The sequence below is a fragment of the Phoenix dactylifera genome, chromosome 8 (assembly GCF_051530095.1).
Source record: "Phoenix dactylifera cultivar Ajwa chromosome 8, Ajwa_hap1_PhDact_Kaust_v1.1, whole genome shotgun sequence".
NCBI lineage: Eukaryota > Viridiplantae > Streptophyta > Magnoliopsida > Arecales > Arecaceae > Phoenix > Phoenix dactylifera.
Window position 1 is genome coordinate 30,851,454 of NC_143197.1, and position 21,002 is coordinate 30,872,455.

The window sequence follows — 21,002 nt, forward strand, 5'->3', positions numbered from 1 at the left end:
GAGGCGATGGCCGAGACGACGTCTTCGGCGATCTTGAGCTTAATCTGGCCCCTCTTCGGGTAGGGATTACCCGTGGGCCTGCTCTCCGGATTCCTCGGATCTTTGGCACTCGCCATTATGTTACTCTCGAGAGAATTAGAGAGGAATAAAGGAATAACGAGGATAGTGGGAAGGACGGGTGAAGGTGCGAATCGGCCAGGGGCGTGGCTGCTTTATAGGCAAAAACAAGAAATGCGCTTCCTTGCATGCCAAGCAGGAGTCTGCATAAGTTTCTTTTCTTTTCAATAATTGGTTTGGATGGATAAAATCCTGCCCTTCATCAAGGAAAAAAAAAATATAGTGTACCGGCAGTTTGGTAACCCCACAACCGAGATTTCTTGGGTTTTAATCGCACCAACGAACCGATAAGGCCGGAGTATCAAACGGGGCGTGAGCCTCGGATGGATAAGACCATGCTCCAATGCTGACTGCAGTACTTAGGGGTGCAAATGGATTGGGTTGGATCGAATCTTGAGTGACTTCGACCCAATCCAGTTTTTTGTTCGGATCCTAATTTTAGACCCAGACCCGATCCAATTGAAGATCGGGTCAAGTCAGATCGGGTCCACGACTATAATTTCTGACCTAACGGATCATTCGGGTCAGATCGGATCTATATATAATCCACATCTGACCTAAAAAATTTAGGTCTGTGTTGGATCGAGTCTATCACCCTCGTCTTCACCATGTCCACCGGGTTCGACGCCATCGCCGCCACCAGCCTGGCAGCAAAGCTCACCGTCATGTGTGTCCCCAGCCCGTCGTCCATGATCCCATGCCCCAGGATCGCCTCCTTTGCCTGGTCGTACATCGCCAGCTACGATGCTGTCACGATCATTGCCCAGTTCACTTAGCGCTGACCCCCGCCACAGGCTCCCCAACCCCTTGCTCCTCACCCTTTGCCCGATCACGTCCACCACGCTTCGGATCTAGGTGGAGGAATCCTCGAAACTAGGGTTACAAATGGATCGGATCAGATCTGGTCTTGAGTGACCCCAAATTGACTGATTTCTTGTTTGGATCCTAATTTTGGACCCTAGACCCAACCCGGTTGAAAATTGGGTCAGGTCGGGCCGGTTCATGCCTACAAATTTTGACCCGACGGGTCATTCGAGTCAGGTTGGGTCCGGATCTATGTATTTTTATATTCACATGTTCAAATTCAACATTATCTAAATTCAACAAGTCGGTCCCAAGCATCAATGCAACATTCTCTGAAAAAAATCGATCCAAAAAAAGGGTCGGGTTAGGTCCGGGTCCGGATCGAGATTGGGTGGACCTGAGCCGATCCAAAAAATAGAACAGGTTCAAATTTAGGACCTGACCCAGCCCCGCAGGTCCTAAAATTCGGGTCGGGTCGAGTCTTATGTGGGTTGGGTCGGGTCGGATCATGGGTCGTCCCGACCCATTTGCAGCCCTACTCGAAGCGGAAGATCTAGGCGCCGACGACAAGAGGGTCAGGGCACGGCGGCGGTGGGAGAGTGACGATGGCAGTGATGTGGAAGGCGCGAGTAGGGCGGAGGGTGGAGACCACGAGGCTTAGCAACTCCCCTTGGAGCTGCATTCGGACCTTGATGAGGTCGAGCGGGTGGGTGGAGCAACCAACGGGGATGGAGGCGATGCCGCCTTCAACAAATCCTTTCACACCCATCTTGAGGTAGCAAATTAAAAAATAATTAGAAACAGGGCGGAGAGTTTTGGCTGGGAGGCTTTCTAGATCCGAGGGAAGAGAGAAGAAAGGAGAGACAGGAGTGGGGTTTGGGTAGGATTCCGTTTCCTATTACTGTTGCCAATAGGAGTTGGGGTTCATCTCATTGGAGACCAAGATATGGAAATGGAGGGAGAAGGCCATCGAGGAAGAGTTTAAAACATTGGGTCTCTGAGGCTCCATTTGGTAGAGCTTTTAGAGAGCTAAAAAATACTTTCTGATCCTCCAAAAACACCTTTAGATGAAATCGGAATGTTTGGTAAAAGAATCGAATAGTTATTTTAACTTTGCTAAAAAACTAAAACAATTTTTTTTGGAGAAGCTCCATTTTGGAACTTCTCCAAAAAAAAGCACTTTTAGATCCATCGGAAAGCTATTTTAAGTTATAAATTTTTTTGGACCAAAATACCCATGGTAAAATATAATAATTACAGAAAATGATAATATTAATATATAATGATAATAATTATAATATTTTATACCTTTATTATTGTATTATACTATAAATATAATATTATACTACATTATATCATAATACATTGATATATTATGTTATAAAATATCAAATTATACTATCTTATTATGCTATAGTATATAATATTATATTACTATATTATAATAATATTATATTACATTACAATAATATTATACTATATTATATGTTTATGTATTTACGTATTATATTTTATTATAGTCTTTTGTATAATACTATGCAATGTTCTTTATGATCATTTTGTCATACCAAAAGTACTCTCTCAGTTTGTTTACCAAACATATATTAAAGTCTCACACCAATTTAGAAATATAGTTGCCAAACAGCAAATAGCTTTTTATAAAAGCTCTATTTCAAAAAGTTTTATTTCCGAAAGCTCTACTGCCAACAGCTCTGCCAAACGAGGCCTAAGACATATGATGAGATCTAATTTTATGTGTTGAAGGATGAGTTGGGAGAAAGAAAAAGAGGAAGCTTTTATAGACGTAGAGGCGAAGGAGAAAGCTGCAATACAGCCTGCAGCCTGTGGGCCTAAATAGGTAATTCAGGTTTGGGTTAGGTTGGATTGGGTCATTGGGTAAAGGATCCTAAGTTAACCCAAAAAAAATGGGTTGGGTCGGGTTGAGATTCGATAAACCCAGACCCAACCCGAAAAATAGAATGGATCTAATTTTAGGACTCGACCCAGCCCCGTGGATCGGGTCATGGGTCAATCCCACCCATTTGCAGCCTTAGCAGTACTAAAATTAGCACATCTTAAATATTTTTATGGAATCAAAAAATTTAAATAATATCTTTTAATTAATTATTTTAAAGTGAGATCATAGGTTGCTATAAATATATTAAAGAATTATTTTTTTAAAGATTGACTCTTTGGATCATGGAAAAGTTTTAAGAACATAAGTATGATCAACGAAAAAACAAAAAAAGATACATTTTATTTGGTTGAAGTGTTTAAAGGAGAGAATGAAAAAAATTAGCATTTCTATAAAAATAAGATTTCTATATTTTATGAAAAAAATTCATGGAGACAAAAAAAGCTACTTTTTCATCGATTGAAAATTAATTTTTTTTTTCAAAAATACTCTTAAGCCATCAAAATTTATGGATAATTTTTTTATTAAAAATATAATAAATATATATAATACAACTCTAGAAAGTGCCATTTTATTATGATCAATTAAATATAAAAAATACTATTTTTTCAAAAAATAATTTTTTAAACATTATCTTTTTTTAAAAAAATATTTCAGCGACTAAAAATTATTTCTGCCGACCAAACGCGTCAAAAAGGGCTCGGCAAGTTGTTCTTTGTCTTAATTGCGACCCTGAATGCGATAATTAACAAGAAAACAGTGAGCCAGCTTGCAGTGTGAACTGGAAGGGATAAAGCGAAAGAAATGAGAAGACAAAGGACCCCACCACACGGGACGCTTTGTCGGTGGTTGCTTACTCATGCCAGCTCGTGTGAACAGTACGTCACTCTACGTCACTCCTCCTGACCTCATAGATGATGCACGACGCCGCTCTATTCCCTGCTCTCCTCGCCCCGCACCGTCCACGCTGCCTCGGATAAGATGCTCATGGCCATTGGCGAGGGCTGTATCTTTCTTCTTCTTCTTCTTCTTCTTCTTCTTTTAATGAAAACGGCAATTCATATAGCTCTAACGTGAGTACATTCTGCCAAATCATAAAAAAACAAAAAATTCAAATGTGGCCGTAGCTCTACTATGGATGTCCAGTGAAACTCCTCGAAGTGTCGTGCAACATAGAAGACGATCCTGTTTGCCTCCCGAAAAATGTGGACGATCTGAAACTCATCCATCTCCATAGCCAATCTGCGAGTCTCCCGAATGAGCGGATGCCCATCTCCATACCTATCAGCACCCCGGATCCAATCTATGACTATAGAGGAATCCCCCTCAAGGTACACCCGCCCGACCCCGAGCACCCATCTCGCATAGGATATGCCCACCCAAGCTGCCCACAGCTCTACCCCAGCAACCATGAGACCTGTCGAGCCCCGGCCTCCCGCTGCAACCAAACTTCCAAAATGGTCTCGGATAACAAATCCAACCCCTTCCTACGTCCTGTCCGTTGCCACACTGCCATCAAAATTCACTTTAAGATAACCAAAGGGTGGGGGTATCCAAGAAATAACAGCAAACCTGCACGCTGAACAGCACTGCGGGTACCCTAGATATCCCTAGTCATCCCAAGTGAAGACAAGGCAGTACAAGAAAAGACCTCTTCGGCCTGAAGCATAGCTCTCTCTACCACTATCCTCGCCGAGAGCCTCCTGCCCTCAAACAGACGAGCATTCCAGTCCAATCAGATGTGGTAAGCCAGGTATGCCCTAAGAATTTCCTCCTCCGCAAGCCTAAGGCTCCGCACCGTGGCCCGCAGCATGTGTATCAGATCCTGTGTCGCCTTAAAGTGTCCGCAAGCCAGGGGCTGTATCTTTGGGGTGCGAGAAGGATTCCATAAATCCACCATCGGATCGCATCATAGATGCTTCAAAATCTACGTACGTGGATAGGTATAAAAGTTTGAAATACTTTGAGGTCTATAAAGACACAATCCTAATATCAATATCATGAAAAAAAAGATACAACCTAAATTCTTGGCTGTTCACATGCACGAAGCTCACGTATTATGGCACCTCTAATTCTCAGCTGCCATACAGATTGGAGAACTAATGGACTCAGATTGTTATCTTTTGCGGTAAAAAAGAATTCATCTTTCTTCGTGCAAATCCACCATTGGATCATCCACTGCACAAATTTCAAAATGATCCAATCTCATATTATTCATCTTTTGTATAGATCTCAAAGTAAGCAATGGATGGTGAAGCCTTCTTTGGCGCGATGGATCCAACCCAACTCCAGGAACTAGGGGCTCGTTTGGTTCGCGGGAAGGATTTTCCCTCCTAGGAATATGATTCCTGGGAATCATATTCCTAGGAAGAGAATACCTAGGAAAGTATTTTTGGCATGTTTGGTAACCATTGGAAAATGACAAATTTCCAAAGTGCTTATGTTTGGTTGACCATCCACTTTCCTAGGAAAGTTATGTATAATTCCTATTATGCCCCTAATAAAAATTAGTTCTTTAATGCCTCTTTAATGCTTCTTTAATGTTGAAGGGTCTTTTTGGAAAAAAATAAAAAAGGAGTGATTCCCACCTCATGGGAAAGTAACTTTCCCATGTTTCTCATGGGAAAGACTTTCCCATGAAGGGCTCGTTTGGTTCGCGGGAAGCATTTTCCTTCCTAGGAATATGATTCCTGGGAAACAAATTCCTAGGAAGAGAATGCCTAGGAAAATACTTTTGGCATGTTTGGTTGACCATGGGAAAGTGACAAATTTCCAAGGTGATTATGTTTGGTTGGCCATCCACTTTCCTAGGAAAGTTATATATAATTCCTATTATGCCCTTAATAAAAATTAGATTTTTAATGCTTCTTTAATGCTTCTTTAATGCTGAAGGGACTTTTTGGGAAAAAGTAAAAATGGAGTGATTCCCGCCTCATGGGAAAGTAACTTTCCCATGTTTCTCATGGGAAAGATTTTCCCATGAAATGTGGGAATCACATTCCCATGGGAATACAACTTTCCCTTCTCTCTCCTTTGAAAACTCCAACCAAACAAGAGGCCTCTCATTACTTTTCCGTTGACCACACTTTCCCCCCTTCTTTTCCCGCGAACCAAACGAGCCCGAAATGTGGGAATCATATTCCCATGGGAATACAACTTTCCCATCTCTCTCCTTTGAAAACTCCAACCAAATAAGAGGCATTTCATTACTTTCCCGTTGACCATACTTTCCCCCCTCCTTTTCCTGCGAACCAAACGAGCCCTAGGAGAGAACGGATTGGTTCTGGAATTTTAGAAACTTACCCATCTATCCATTATCTCAAACCACTTTCAGCGCCCATGACGTCCATGTTCCTCTTGACAGCTGGATCCTTAGGAGCAAGCAATTTGGGGGGCCTAAGAAAAAGCATGATGCAATCCAAAGAAAAGTTTTTCTTACTCGTTTAAACTAAATTGTATGCGAGACAGCAAGAATAGATGTGACAAGATGATAATTAACAATGCATGGACAGCTCATGCTTTAATTTAACATTAGGATAGTGGGGATTAGATGCACCAAACAAAGGGCATCTATTTTAAAAATATAGAGGCACTACATTAACTTTTTTTCTCTCTAATACATATGTGAGAGAGAGAGAGAGAGAGAGAGAGATGTTCAGAAAAAAATTGGAAAGATGATGCATTTGTAAGTCTACACTTGCGCTCCTTAATTTTCTAAATGCACAATCAAAAGGTGCACATTACTAAAAGTTAATAGGGAATTTTATAGCTCCTCAAGTCAATTGTGTTTGGTATTGTTTTAAAAAAAATAATGCTATGCCGCTCCCACAAAGTGCACATGAACAATCCTGCGACGAGGAGATCGGTGAAACTCTCAAGTTTATTGTCAAACATAGTAGGTTGGTTGATTATGGAGTTCTCAAGTTGGCAATTGCGGGACTTATCAACTTTTTATGTGCAATGTTTTGTTTATTTATTAATTACCCTGCGACGGGAAGATCGGTGAAACTCTGCAGAAGTGCATATTAAAGTGATATCATCATATTTTTTTTCTTAGAGATTGAAAGCTACACCTGAGATTATCCAATAAGGCCAGAAAATATGACTGCTCCACAAGTATTGCATCGGCATATTGGGTTAAATCTAGCAAAATAGTTGGAAACTGAATTAAGAAAGGTCATAGGAGGCTGAAACTAGCAGCATCTCTTCTTCTATGATCTTCCTTGGGGGCTTAATTCAAGTTTGACTACTTCACTACCTACTTGCAAGTGGATTTTTTATTCCTCGAAGGAAAAATAATTACAAATGTATTTATCATGACATTTCTCTAATGGGAACTGGTACTTGCAGCAGTGGTTACACCCCTTTGCTCAGCAAATGAGAGGTTTCCATCAACATTCTTAGATATTGCACTTAAAAAATTTGGACCCAGATAAGTACAGTGTCTGCAGTACTTTTCTTATTTCTTTTGTCTTCTTCTTTATAAATTCTTTTCATCTTCTGTATGTGAATATCTTCTCTCAACAAAAAAATCTGGGGGCAGCCGCTGGCTACCTCCATTTACATCAAAAAAGGACTCGGCATGAACTGCATCATATTTCGAGTACTACCAATATTGGCTTAGAATTTAGCTAGGCTATAACTGAACTTAAAAAATTGTAACTAATTCAAATTAGAAAAAACGATCGTGACTAGAACGGCAACTGAATGATTAGGTTTTATATTAAATATCGTTAAGTTATCTTGCAGTTTCTTATGAAAGCAAGACGACTGTTCTCAACAAGATACGGTGGCAACTCTCCAAAAAGAGGTGGTCCTGGGTTCAAAAGTTGGGGGTAGGACCACAACAAGCAAATAGCCTTTAGATCGGGCGTTTGCAGATTAAGAAGAATTGGAGAAAATTTAGTGGCAGTCACTATAAGGTGCTTTTTTTTTTTGCTGAAAAAAATTGAGAGGCCGAAGTTAAGTTCTATTTTACTTGCTATCTGATCCAAGGAGAGACAAATTTAAGCCTAGAAAAAACCACAAGCAACCCTGGAAAACATTTGAAACAAGATTCTAATGAAAACAACTTTCACTAAGCACATGTCTTCAATCAAAAACAAAACAAAAAAAACTTTCACGGAGCATATCCCTTGTTGACTGCCTCTTCGTGTGGGTCTGCTCTCACCTAATGTAAGTGGTTTCCGGCCAAGAAAGCAATTATAACTGGGAAAAGAAAAGGTGATAAAGCATGTCTGCTGCCACTAGAACGAGAAAGCTAAACTTCCGTCTTTTAGTTCTGCCGTTGGGAAGCAGTAGATACAAGTCAGTGCTCCCAGCTAGCGTTGACTTGACAAAGTCGTTGCCGACATTGCGAGTCAGATTAGACTTTCCTTCCAAGTGAATTTCTTTTTTTCTGGATTAGACAAAGCAGGGGTGACCACAATGGCAATGTCTCGTGGAGTCCATGTATTGCACTGTTCTCCAAACAATAGCTTGGGCTCATATCAGAAGCTACCAGAAAGGACAAGAACATCTGATCAAAAAAATATATATCCAATCAAAAAAAGATAATAAATCTGAGATTATTAATCATGGGTTCAATGGTAGCTAATCATGGTCGGGTGCAGGACGGACAGGGTCGACTAGGTAGCAGCGTCCGAAGATCCGAGTCGGTCCGCTCTGGCCAATCAAACCAATCAAAATATGAAACGAGAATCAGACTATGGTTTAAGTAACATAATATAGATTCATGATGATAGAGTCTAACGGTACTCAGCGATGGTCGGGCTAAAGCTAGCACAATAGGTGGTCGTAGCGACACTGGTCCAGGACCCTCTACTGAAGTCAACATAGATCCACAAAGAGAATATCTAGGATCCTCCTGCTGGGTCTATAGAACCATACAAAGAAAGATAAATCAGGAGAGAGAGAGAGAAGAGAGAAAGAAGAGAGAGAAGACTCTCTTGTTTCCGCGAAATAGGGGAGAGCCCACCTCTCCCTTTCCTATTTGGATTAGAAGGGGCGACGGCCATGGTGGCCAGCCTCAATTACGGTCTCGGGCGAACCTTCAGCCATGGCACCACTGGCGATAGTGGTCGACTAGCGCAAGAAAGAAGAGATGAGGAACCCAAAAAAGGTGGAGGATGATCCATGGCAACTCGATCTAGATCTTGGCCGGCCTATTGACTAGCTGCCACCCAATCTCAGGAGTCCTGGACAACGGTAAAACTCGGCCAAACTCGATGGCCGGCGACAATGAACAAGGAAGAAAATGGGCCGGAATAGAGCACCTTATTTTTGGATGAAATCTCGGCGATTTGCTGGCCTAAATCCATGGCGATAGTGGCCACCAAACCAAAAAACAAGGAGGAAGAAGATGAGGAACCCTTATCCCGGTCCGATGAGGTGGTCCGACAGCTTTCCGGAGAGGAATCAAGGAGGAGACACAGAGAAGAAGACTTAGAATCGGTGGCGATTTTCGATGATTTTGGTGATGGAAATTAGAGGAGGAGGAGGGGAGTTAATTAGGCGTGATCCTAAAGTTCGAGTCAAACTTGGATTGCCCCGGATTAACTTTTATTTTCGTCGAAAATCTAAGGAGGAAGAAGACTCCCGCCGGAGTCTCCCCTCCATTGGAATCGTGCCACATGGCATGGTTAGGCTTGGGCCAGGCCTCTTCAGCCCGGCCCACAGCTGGCTCTAGTGCAGGATTAGTTCGGGCCCAGCCCACAAGCCCACAAGACTAGGTTATTTTACTGGGTTATTACATTATCCCCCCTTAAAAAAAAATCGTCCTCAAAATTAACTTACTTAAGGCTTAGACTTTGAAAGTACTCCACCATCACACTTCTGCTGCGCACTCTAGTCTAACTCATCATTTACTTTAAGGTCGCTAAATGATTTTCGACCGAAGTATTACTTTGTATCAATACTAAGAAAATCCAAATTTCAAAATTTTCAAATAGGAATAGATCAAAACTTCTAGATTTTTTTTGTCCTCAATTTATGTAGTATGTACTTATAATAACTAACCCTCAAGCCTTTAGTCAAATTTAAGATCATTGCATGATCTCCACATCTTTTTTAGAATCCAAAATATCTAGCTTGAATTTAAAGTGAATTAACCCTAGATTCCCTTAGCAATTTGATTAGACAATCTAGATCGATCTCTCTTCCAAAAGAATTTATTCTAAATTCAATGGGTTAGGAGTCTCTGAGCCAATATCACTATGAGTAGATTTAACTCTACTAATCTCCAAATTTTTCTTTGCCAAGATTCTTAATATCTATCGGCAGTGCTTTACGTGATAACTTGTGTAAGCATCTCTACTCAATATGATTTTTACTAATGGCTTTATGAATAAAGACAAAAGTTCCCTACTCAAATCATAAGTCTAGACATGTGTTTAAATTAACACATCCAATAGTCTCCAATAATTATAAGAAAGATCTACACTACAGGAAAATGAGCCTTTTCCGACGCATTTTTACCGATGCTAGGAGGAAGCACCGGAAAAAATTTCACCGCTCATACATTTGCCGACGCTTTCATTTAGCGTCGGAAATTCTTAGCATGCTGTATAGATCCCAACTAATAAGGAACCAGGCACCAGCCAGTCCCGGCTTGGTCATATCGAGACGGCCGGGTGGGGGCGAGGCGACGAGCGCTCTCTCGCTCTCTCTCTCTCTCGCTCTCTCGCTGGCTCGCCGTTCTCTGGCTTTTAAAGAAGAGAAGGCGGACGGTAAAAAAAGCTCTCGCTGGCTCTATTTCGTACCCTTGAAAGCTCGGGCTTCTTTTATCGTTGTCGCTTCATTAGAAGGATTTTGTCTTCCTCTTCCCCTCGAGCGAGCGGGTGATCTCGGAAAGGTATGGATCTTTACCCCCATTCCTTTGGTCTTCTTGGAATTAAATCGGCGTAATCTTGCGTTTCTTCTCGGATTTTCGAACCAAATAAGGGTTCTTTTCTGGTTGTTATGCTGATTTTGGATTTCCTATTTTCTTGATCAGTTTTAAGGGTTTTCTTTCTCTTTGCCGATGGAAATAGGTGGCTTTCGGCTCGAATTATGTAATGTGGAAGTATCTGGTGTTGATTTCAGTCGGATCTTTAAACCCAGGTTTTTCTGTACGGATCTTCCTCGTTTTCTGGGGTTTTGTTGGTCTGATTTCGTTGCACTCTGTTTTCTTGTTTTTCTATAAACTTTTTGTTCGATTTTCTGGTATGTATATACTTCAAATGATCTGAGGAACGCAGAACGTTGATCTGCGTCTGTTGATATAATTATGATGTCGGTTTTCTTTTTCCTTGATTTCTAGTCTTTGGGGTTGCTACAGGGGGCTGGCTGAGAGAGTGGTCCTAACTTTGTACATGTTTGTCGGATCAAAATGATGGCAAATTTTGTTACAAGATCCTTGGCGTAAGTAATCCTGTCTTGAATTAGTTTTAGTTTTCTGGCTGTAACATTACATCCGGACAGTAGATCTACGTTTTATCTGTTATGTTTCTTGTCTTCAGAAATCCTTTTCAAGAAAGTGAATTTAGATGAGAACTCAGAGCGTTTCTGTCTATAGGTTGGTTCTTGGCTATGCTTATCCGGCATATGAATGCTTCAAAACTGTGGAGTTGAACAAGCCGGAGATTGAGCAGCTGAGATTCTGGTGGCAGTATTGGTACGTTCTTGCTACTTGTCGGGTAAAGGATTTCATTTTTTAATTCTATCTTGCTTCTAGTAGTTACTTGTGACTAAAAAGAGAGTTTTGAATTCTTATTCATTTTTCTAGGATCTTAGTTGCTGCGCTGGCCATCTTTGAGAGGGTTGGAGAATCTTTTATTTCATGGTAATGTAGATCAGTGGTTTGGAAAGTTGGGATCTATACAGCATGCTTTCTTTACATTTATTCTCCTCTTCCTGCTACAACTTAGGGTCGGAAATTAATTTCCAGAAAGTGAGCATTTTAGTTTCACTGATAAGCAAGAAAGAGGGCATAGATTTATCTTAGCTGGGTCGAAATGCCTATACTCTGATGCTGTAATTTCATAGATTTTGAGGAACAAGGTAACCTGAAATATAAATTATCTTCAGATTAACATTATCGATGGTGTTAAATTTCAGGAATTCTTTATTTGGTTAATGTTTGGTTGAAAAGTTCAATTTTATTGCGCATTTGATGAGGAACTGAGATTGATGTTTGGAATTTTGATTGGCATCCTGCAGACTTATCTGGGAATTCAGATTTTTCGGTTCTACTTCAAATGCACCAGATGCTCGGCTGAAATTGCATTCAAAACAGATCCTCAGAATTCGGACTATGTTGTTGAATCGGGAGCATCCCGAAATTTTGAGCCTTGGCGGGAAGAGGACGAAGTGAGTGATTTACATAATGCTCCGTAGCATGTTATATTGCTGGGTTTGACTAGTACATGTTTTGGGGTATTCTTGATATTTGATATTTTCGCAATAGAATTGTGGTTTCAATTCCAATATCTTATGTTGTGCTTTCATCAGGCAGTAGAAAAAGAGAAGAAGAAAAGAGCTGCTGAAGAGATGGGGGATGCGATGAAGTCACTGGAAAACAGAGCAGTGGATTCAAAGAGAGATATGGACATACTTGCAGCACTAGAAGAAATGGGGTCTATGAAGGTATAAAACCTTTATTAGGTATGTTAGAAGAGTGAGAAGGGTTTTCCCCCAAAAAAAAGTATAGATCAAGTGGGAAAGGGAAATAGTTTTCTTCAATCATTTTCCATATTGAGGGTTTAAATATATTCAGCGATTTCTCCCTCCTCAGGTAAATAACTATATGTATTTGATGACTATACATAATTATTATTTTGCATGAGTTAATGATTTTCATATTCCTAACTTCTAAAGTTTCTTTTTAGGTTCCTGATACTTCAACAGCTCGCAGAGATGATGATGGGGCTGAATGCGGTCCCTGATATTTTTTAGACTGTTATTTAATGAGTTTTATATGTATCTTTCTTATATTTTTCAAAATACATTGTAATTCTAAACTTATGTAAATTTAATCTTATATGACAATATGAATGTTTCGAATGATCTGTATGTTTGTCTTGATGTAAATGTAATGCAGGTTAATATTGCTATAATATGTTTTTTAATATGCTTTTGTTTCTTTTTTTTAAAAAAAAATCTACTCCCGACGCTTTAAAGCGTCGTTAAAAACCATTTTTGGCACGGGCTGGCACGCCATCGCCGACGCTTAAAAAGCGTCGGTAAAAATATCTTTAGGCGACGCTATATAAGCATCGTTATAGCATGGTTTTACCGACGCTTTAAAGCGTCGGCGAAAACCCAGACTTTCTTTGGACTTTCCTGACGCTTTAAAGCGTCGGCGAATCTCAATTTGCCGACGCTTTCATTAGTGTCGGGAAAGTCCTGTTTTTGCCGACGCTTTCTATTGGCGTCGGCAAAAACATTTGCCACTCCGGTATCGCCAACGCTTTTATGACGTTTCTGTTTGCGTTGCGGGAACTTTAGCCGACGCTTATAAGCGTCGGTAAAGATTATAAAAAGCGCTGGAAAAGATGAGATTTCTTGTAGTGCTAGTAGCCCAATCCAAATATGAAAATTCAAATTACTAGAATTTTCCACCATACTCTAAGGCCTTAGATATAAAATTAACTCTACAAAACAAATTCACCTATTTCCTGTATCCAAATATGGGGATTTTAAACTTAGAAATAATCTTTCCCCATGCAGAAATAAGGCAGTGTATATATAACTCTCTCTAGATCCATAATGATGGAAATTTTGTGCATCAGGCTTTTTTTTTTTTTTTTGGTGTTCATAATAAAATCGGACTTTGCTCACTGAAGTTTGGATCAGCAAGGTTTGATGCAGCTCTTCCTAGTTAAGCAATGTTATAAAATATGAAAACAGAAAGTGTTTTGAAAGGCCTAAGGATGAGCAAGGTCTGATGTTGCTCTTCCTAGTTTAACAATGTTATAAAATGTGAAATTAAAAAGAGTTTTGAAAGGCCTAAACGTTGATCTTTCCGACAAAGTACCTGTGCAAGGCTAATATATTTATGCAGTGTACCTGATGTGTCCCGTTTGATGCTACGATGTCTTTGGACACCCAACACAAGATCCAGGTCGATGGATTGATATCCTAATAAAGCTGTTCGCTGTTTTTTTAATGATAAAGATTTTCTAGTCCAGAAATGCCACGCTGGCAAAGTTGCACGGAGCAGCGTCATACCTAGTGGCAAAGTTGTTCGCTGTTTCTGGAAACTTTGACTGTTTTTCTGATTGGATTTTTTTTAATATAAAGTTACTGTTGGAGATAAGAAATTAGGATTGTCTGACAAAATTGTCAGTTTCTTCATCTTACTGCTAATATTATTGGGTTTTTTTTAATGATAAGGGAGAGGAAGAGCCGCCCGGTATTAGTGCTAAACCTGTTGGCCAAACCAAGTCTAGAATTAGATCACGGCTCGCAGGTTTCAAGCATTTGGAATCAGTCTCCTACTCATGTTTTCAGAGTCTCGTCTCCAGGAGCTCCCTGTGCGACTGCTGCCTGTTTCTATCTCATGAGATTTAGCTCCTAGAGTTAATTCCCTGGCACAAATCTTTTGGCTTGAGATTTAGAGGAATGGAGGCAGTAGAATAATCCCACAACCGAAGTTTTCTATATAGCAATACGTTCTAGAGTCCAACAAGCATTTGTGTCCTTAATTTGCTTCTTTTATTTCCCTACTATATAGTTAATATCTTGGAAATAATTTAAAAGCAACAGATGAAGATCTAACAGAGCCGCTGAAGCTTATGTCAGAGAAAGAAAGAAGCATCATTAAGGAAATGTAAATTTTTTACAAGCACACCTCCTCCGAGATCTACGTAAAAAGTAGAGATCACAGAGGTTATTGCAGAAAAAACCAAACACACCTAAACCTCACTCTGCCACTTCCGAAAAAACAACAGCAACAGAGAAAGCCACTTCTAAGTTACAGTACTTCTAAAACCAAAGACAGAGATTCCAAACAGAAAAAAAAAAGAAGAAGAGTGAGACGAAAAAACAGCTGGGCCTCTGCAGGTTATTTAAAAAACACAGCTGCAGAGATCCAGAAGAAGTCCAACTGCTCTGCTGCAAAAAAACAGCGCAGAGTAACAGCTGGGGCGGCTTAGAATCCATCCATCAGGATTCAGGAATAGGATTTCTCTTCGGATTGGGAGCGGCCCGTCGCTGAGCTCCCATTCCGGCCCTCCCCTCCCTCCTGTCCTTCCCTCCGACGACCGCCGCCAGCCATGGAGGTGATGGCCGAGACAACGTCTTCGAAGATCTTGTGCTTAATCTGGCCCCTCTTCGGGTAGGGATTACCCGTGGGCCTGCTCTCCGGATTCCTCGCATCTTTGGCACTCGCCATTATGTTATTCTCGAGAGAATTAGAGAGGAATAAAGGAATAACGAGGAGAGTGGGAAGGACGGGTGAAGGTGCGAATCGGCCAGGGGCGTGGCTGCTTTATAGGCAAGAACAAGAAATGCGCTTCCTTGCATGCCAAGCAGGAGTCTGCAAATAGTTTCTTTTCTTTTCAATAAATTGGTTTGGATGGATAAAATCCTGCCCTTCATCAAGGAAAAAAAAAAGTAACCCCAACTGAGATTTCTTGGGTTTTAATCCCACAAGGCACCGATAGGGCCGGAGTGGAGTGTCAAACGGGGTGTGCGCGTGGGATGGATAAGACTACGCATCTATGCCTTTCTGGACAAACAATGACTGCATTACTAAAGTTAGTTTCCAAGGTTTAGGTTAATGACTAGCTGTGATCTCTTATGTTTTTTAATCCAGAAAACTGGCAAAAGGTTAGCAATTATGAACCAGTCTTTGTCATTAGCCGGCCATGGATCGTTATATTTGAATACTCTCAAGTCTCAAAGATACACATATTCGCTATACATCAATTACATGATTAATTGGCGGAAGAGAAACCTTATTTACAAATATCTAATACTTTCAGATCATGAGTCCTATGGCTATCAAGTACGAATCTTGTTGAGTTGCTTTAGAAATCATGAAAATTTTATTGTGAACTTTGGCGAAAAACATTTATCTTAGCTGGTTGTGAATTATCATACCCTTGTTTGAAACAAAGATTAATTTTAAAAAAATGTTGTTTACATTCTTAAGATATTGTGAGAATATGTGCAATCGTGTGTTTAGTTCCGCACTAACTATGCATTAGATGGAGTTTAGGTATTTATATAGGGCCAAAAACTCAAATTATACTTCTTGGTTATTATTATTTTTTGGATAAGATCTCAGATCGTTATAAATAGTTTTAGAGCGGATCCAGCCTATGGTCTATATGGACCAGAGGATACTGCAGCATGGGTTTGTTCGGGATGACCATAGGTCGATTGTGTTGTTTGTAATTATATTTGTAGTACTTATGATTGGATTTGAATGAATTTAGATCTTTACTTGGCGTCATGTATTTAGTCCCACGTCGACCATGCATTAGGTAGATCTTGGATATATTTATAGGACCAAAAAATTCAAATAATATCCTCCAATTAATTTTTTTTGAGTGAGATCATCGGTTGTTGCAAACATATTAAAGAATTGAAGATTTCTTTTAAGATTGCCCCTTTAGATATCCGGTGGATCATGGGAAAGTTTTAAGAACTCGTTTGGTTTGTGAAAAAAAGGAGAAAAATATGATCAATGGGGAAACAAAAAAATGTCTTTTATTTGATCGTAGATTTCAAAGGAGAGAAATACAAAAATAGCATTTTTATAGAAACAAGATTCCTATATTTCATGAGAAACAAAAAATCTATGGGGATATGGAAAATCTACTTTTTTTACCGGTTGGAAATTGAGATCTTTTTTTCCAAAATTACCTTAAGCCATTAAAATTCATGAATAACGACTTTTTTTATTAAGGGTATAATAGATATTTCATACATTTTTTTTAGAAAAGTAAATGCTCAACCAAACATAAGTGACTCTAAAAGATATTACTTTCTCATGATGAATCAAATATACTAAAATTATTTTTTCATACATCATATTTTTAAAAATTATTATTTAAAAATAATTTAATAAAGTTTTTTTTTGTAAATCAAGTTAGTTCTAAGGCAATCTTTGGGTAGTTCGACTGTCAGATGTGGCCCAGCAAGTTGTTCTTTGTCTTAATGTGACCCTGGAGGCGATGATTAACAAGCAAGAGCCTGCTTGGAGTGTGAACTAGAAGGGGATAAAGTGAAAGCAGTTTATTTACAACTGATAGTAAATGTACCAATATCAATAACTTAAACAATAAGTAAGAAGAATATGTATGAAGTTAAGATTGAAGCAGTTTGAGAGCTGATAAATATTAAAATGAAGATCAGGGATAGCAGTAATGTGGTGCAAAACTATCACTGCAAATAATTAATCTCCTGAGGCGACAGATTTATGGTATAATTCTCTCAGTACTTGGACAGCAAAGCTAGAACGTTTTTTTTTTTCTTCAAAGTTTTTCTTTTACAATTAAACCTGGCGAAGAGCACTACCAAGGCGAACTACAAAGCATTTATTTCTTTTCTTCTAAAACTTGTCGGAACTGGACCCATATCATCAGAAAACAGCAAATTAAGAAAGCTTACAAAAGAAGAAAAAACTAAGCGTCACTAGAAATCCTTCACTCCTGCAAAAGCTTGTTTGGGTGAGATGTGATGGTATCTATAAGAAAGTCAAGCTCGTTTATGAAGATACTACACGTTGAAACTGGCTTCTTTGGCATAGCCCACACCTTGTTTTTGGGAGTTCTCAACTTTCTTTTCACCATTCATTGCAAGGACTGTGCGAACCAAAGTTCTGACTATACGAACTTTAACCAGACTTCGCTTTGGCGGCAGTGGCTTCTCCTCCTTCCTGGAGTAGGCGACTTGATACGCCATTGCGGCTAGTTGTTAAACAAACGGAAAGGCTGCAGGTAGGACTGGTATTCAGGTTTTAAATCAGGATATTGGAGGTTTCCTCTCTTGGACTGATGAGTTGGAGTGATGGGGAAGAGAAGAGATAAGACGGTATTTATAGCCGCTTGCGGCTGTACTCTAAGCTTCAACCTAGAAGGAGCTCAAGAGATTCTTCAAAATTTCAAAAGTTAATGCCACAAAAGATGGTAATGTTCACATTACAATATGGTAAAAGATGCTTCTCACAATGATATATATCAAGTGATCTTGCTTTAGTTGGAATAGAACATGATGGGACCCACAATGACCATAAAAACAGCTGAAATACAAAGCAAGCCTCATTAACCACATTACCAAAGCATATTCAAATCACACGGTAGACCGAGGGTTCTCTTCCGGTCTGAAACCTGCTACTCTCTGTCCTGATGTTCATCTAATTCTGCTTTTGGGTTGTGTTAAGTTGTACTCTTGCAGCAGGCACTCGATCTAAATACCGCTCATAACCTTCAGTAACTTACTAATCATAAGGGCAGCTGAGTTGAACCATAAGCAAGATAGGCAATTTTGGAAGATACTAATCTATACCAGTAGCTGAAGGAAATCTCCTATCCACATGCATTAACTCCTAGCATGAGAAGTTATTGCGAAGACGGATTAGATCCATTCAGTTCCGAGTCAGTTAACCACCTATTCAGAAAGTATCCATTCCCTCGAAGCATCGTGTACGCAATGTTATAAAATATGAAAACAAAAGGAGTTTTGAAAGGCCTAAACAATGATCTTGGATGAGCAAGGTCTGATGTAGCTCTTCTCGGCAATGTTATAAAATGTGAAACTAAAAAGTGTTTTGAAAGGCCTAGATTTTGATCTTTCCGATAAAGTACCTGTGCAGGACTAATATATTTATGCAATGTACCTCGTGTTCCGTTTGATGCCACCATGTCTTTGGACACCCAGCAAGATCCAGGTCGATGGATTGATATCCTAATAAAGTTGTTCGCTCTTTTGTTAATGATAAAGGTTTTCAAGTCCAGAAATGCCACGCTGGTAAAGTTGCACGGAGGAACATCATATCTAGTGGCAAAGTTGTTCGCTGTTTCTGGAAACTTTTGACTGTTTTTCTGATTGGATTTTTTTTTAATATATAGTAACTCTTGGAGATAAGCAATTAGGATTGTCTGACAAAATTGTCAGTTTCTTCATCTTACTGCTAATATTATTGGTTTTTTTTTTAATGATAAGGGAGAGGAAGAGCCACCCCGTATTAGGGCTAAAATTGTTAGCCAAACCAAGTATAGAATTAGATCACGGTTCGCAGGTTTCAAGCAACTGCGTGCGAAGCCATGAACTGCCTTTAAATTTACCATTTGGCATCAGTCTCCTACTCATGTTTTCACAATCCCGTCTCCCGGAGCTCCCTGTCCGACTGCTGCCTCTTTCTATCTCATGAGATTTAGCTCCTAGAGCTAATTCCGTGGTACAAGTCTTTTGGCTTGAGATTTAGAGGAATGGAGGCAGTAGAACAATCCCACAACCGAAGTTTTCTATACAGCAATACGTTGTAGAGTCCAACAAGCATTTGTGTCCTTAATTTGCTTCTTTTATTTCCCTACTATATAATTAATATCTTGGAAATAATTTTAAAAGGAACAGATGAAGATCTAACAGAGCCGCTGAAGCTTATGTCGGAGAGAGAAAGAAGCATCATCAAGGAAATGTAAATTTTTTACAAGCACACCTCCTCCGAGGCCTACGTAAAACAAAAAGTTCACAGAGGTTATTGCAGAAAACCCAAACACACCTAAACCTCACCCCGAAAACACAACAGCAACAGAGAAAGCCACTTCTAAGTTACAGTACTTCTGAAACACACAGACTCCACACAGATGAAAAAAAAAAAGACGAAAAAACAGCTGGGGTGGGTTAGAATCCATCCATCAGGGTTCAGAAATAGGATTCTCTTCGGATTGGGAGAGGCCAGCCGCTGAGCTCCCATCCCGGTCCTCCCGGTCCTCCGGTTCCTCCCTCCAACGACCGCCAATAGGATTCTCTTCGGATTGGGAGAGGCCAGCCGCTGAGCTCCCATCCCGGTCCTCCCGCTCCTCCGGTTCTTCCCTCCAACGACCGCCAATAGGATTCTCTTCGGATTGGGAGAGGCCAGCCGCTGAGCTCCCATCCCGGCCCACCCGCTCCTCCGGTTCTTCCCTCCAACGACCGCGGCCAGCCATGGAGGTGAAGGACGAGACAAAGTCTTCGGCGATCATGCGCTTAATCTGGCCCCTCTTCGGGTAGGGATTACCCGTGGGCCTGCTTTCCGGATACGTCGGATCTCCGTCACTCGCCATGATGCTATTCTCGAGAGAATTAGAGAGGAATAAAGGAAAAACTAGGAGAGTGGGAAGAACGGGTGAAGGTGCGAAGAGGGCAGGGGGCAGGGAGCAGGGGGTGGCTTCTTTATAGACAATGCGTTTCCTCCAATTTTTTTTTTCTTTTTTTTTTTCTAGGACGAGTGAATCATACCTACGGATACATCTATACCTTAGAGTACTAAAGATAGCTCTCCATCTTCCGCTCATAAAGTACTGTCAGAATGATTGGCTACATAATCAGCTACCTAGAATTGTGCTTCCTTGCATGCCAAGTAGGAGTGTGGAAATAGTTTCTCTTTTCTTTTTAATAAATTGGATTGGATGGATTAAATCCTAGCCTTCATCGAGGAAAGAAAAAAAGTAGCATACCGGCATAGTGGCAGTTGGTGGCCCCACAACCGAGATTTCTTTAGCTCTAATCGCACGACGGCACCGATAGGGTTGGAATGTCAAACAGGGTGTGCGAGCGTGGGATGGATAAGACCGCGCATCGTCTATGCCATCCTACTACTGTAAGCTGATATTTATAATTATATATATATTTATGATACTTATAATTATATTTGAATAGATTTATATTTTTATTTGACATAATATATTTAGTTCTATATTGATTATACGTTAGTAGAATTAAAATATTTTTATAGAACTAAGAAAATTTAAATAATATATTTTGATTATTTGTTTTTGAGTGAAATCGTAGGTTATTGCAAACATAATAAAGAATTGGAGATTTTCTTAAAATTGCCTCTTTGGAAAAAAGTTCTATTTGTGGAAAACAAAGAAATGATTTTTGTTTGGTTGAAATTTTCAGAAAAAAATAAAAAATAGTATTTTCATAAAAGAATTTATATTTTATGAGAAAAATTAATAGGAGATATTAAAAA

The 21,002-nt window shown here is 39.9% G+C and overlaps 1 protein-coding gene and 1 pseudogene across 9 annotated transcripts; one reads left to right on the forward strand and one right to left on the reverse strand.

Moving 5' to 3' along the window:
* Positions 1–652: 652 nt before the first annotated feature.
* Positions 653–1,690, reverse strand: LOC120110133 (mitochondrial uncoupling protein 5 pseudogene; annotated as a pseudogene).
* Positions 1,691–10,379: 8,689 nt separating this feature from the next.
* Positions 10,380–12,880, forward strand: LOC120110221 (uncharacterized). Of its 9 annotated transcripts, XR_016396305.1 has the most exons (7): positions 10,436–10,688; positions 11,136–11,236; positions 11,391–11,489; positions 11,601–11,657; positions 12,035–12,184; positions 12,326–12,608; positions 12,703–12,880. XR_016396305.1 is itself a non-coding variant. In XM_089925116.1 (6 exons), the coding sequence occupies exons 3-6, from the start codon at positions 11,362–11,364 to the stop codon at positions 12,757–12,759; spliced, it is 492 nt and encodes a 163-aa protein (XP_089781242.1). In that variant the 5' UTR covers positions 10,438–10,688; positions 11,136–11,236; positions 11,335–11,361; the 3' UTR covers positions 12,760–12,880. The 9 variants fall into 9 exon arrangements, 5 of the variants coding, with proteins under 5 accessions (XP_089781239.1, XP_089781242.1, XP_089781243.1 ...); XR_015968425.2 differs by lacking the exon at positions 11,601–11,657; XM_089925116.1 differs by lacking the exon at positions 11,601–11,657 and having other exon boundaries at positions 10,438–10,688; positions 11,335–11,511; positions 12,326–12,460.
* The last annotated feature ends 8,122 nt before the right edge of the window (positions 12,881–21,002 follow it).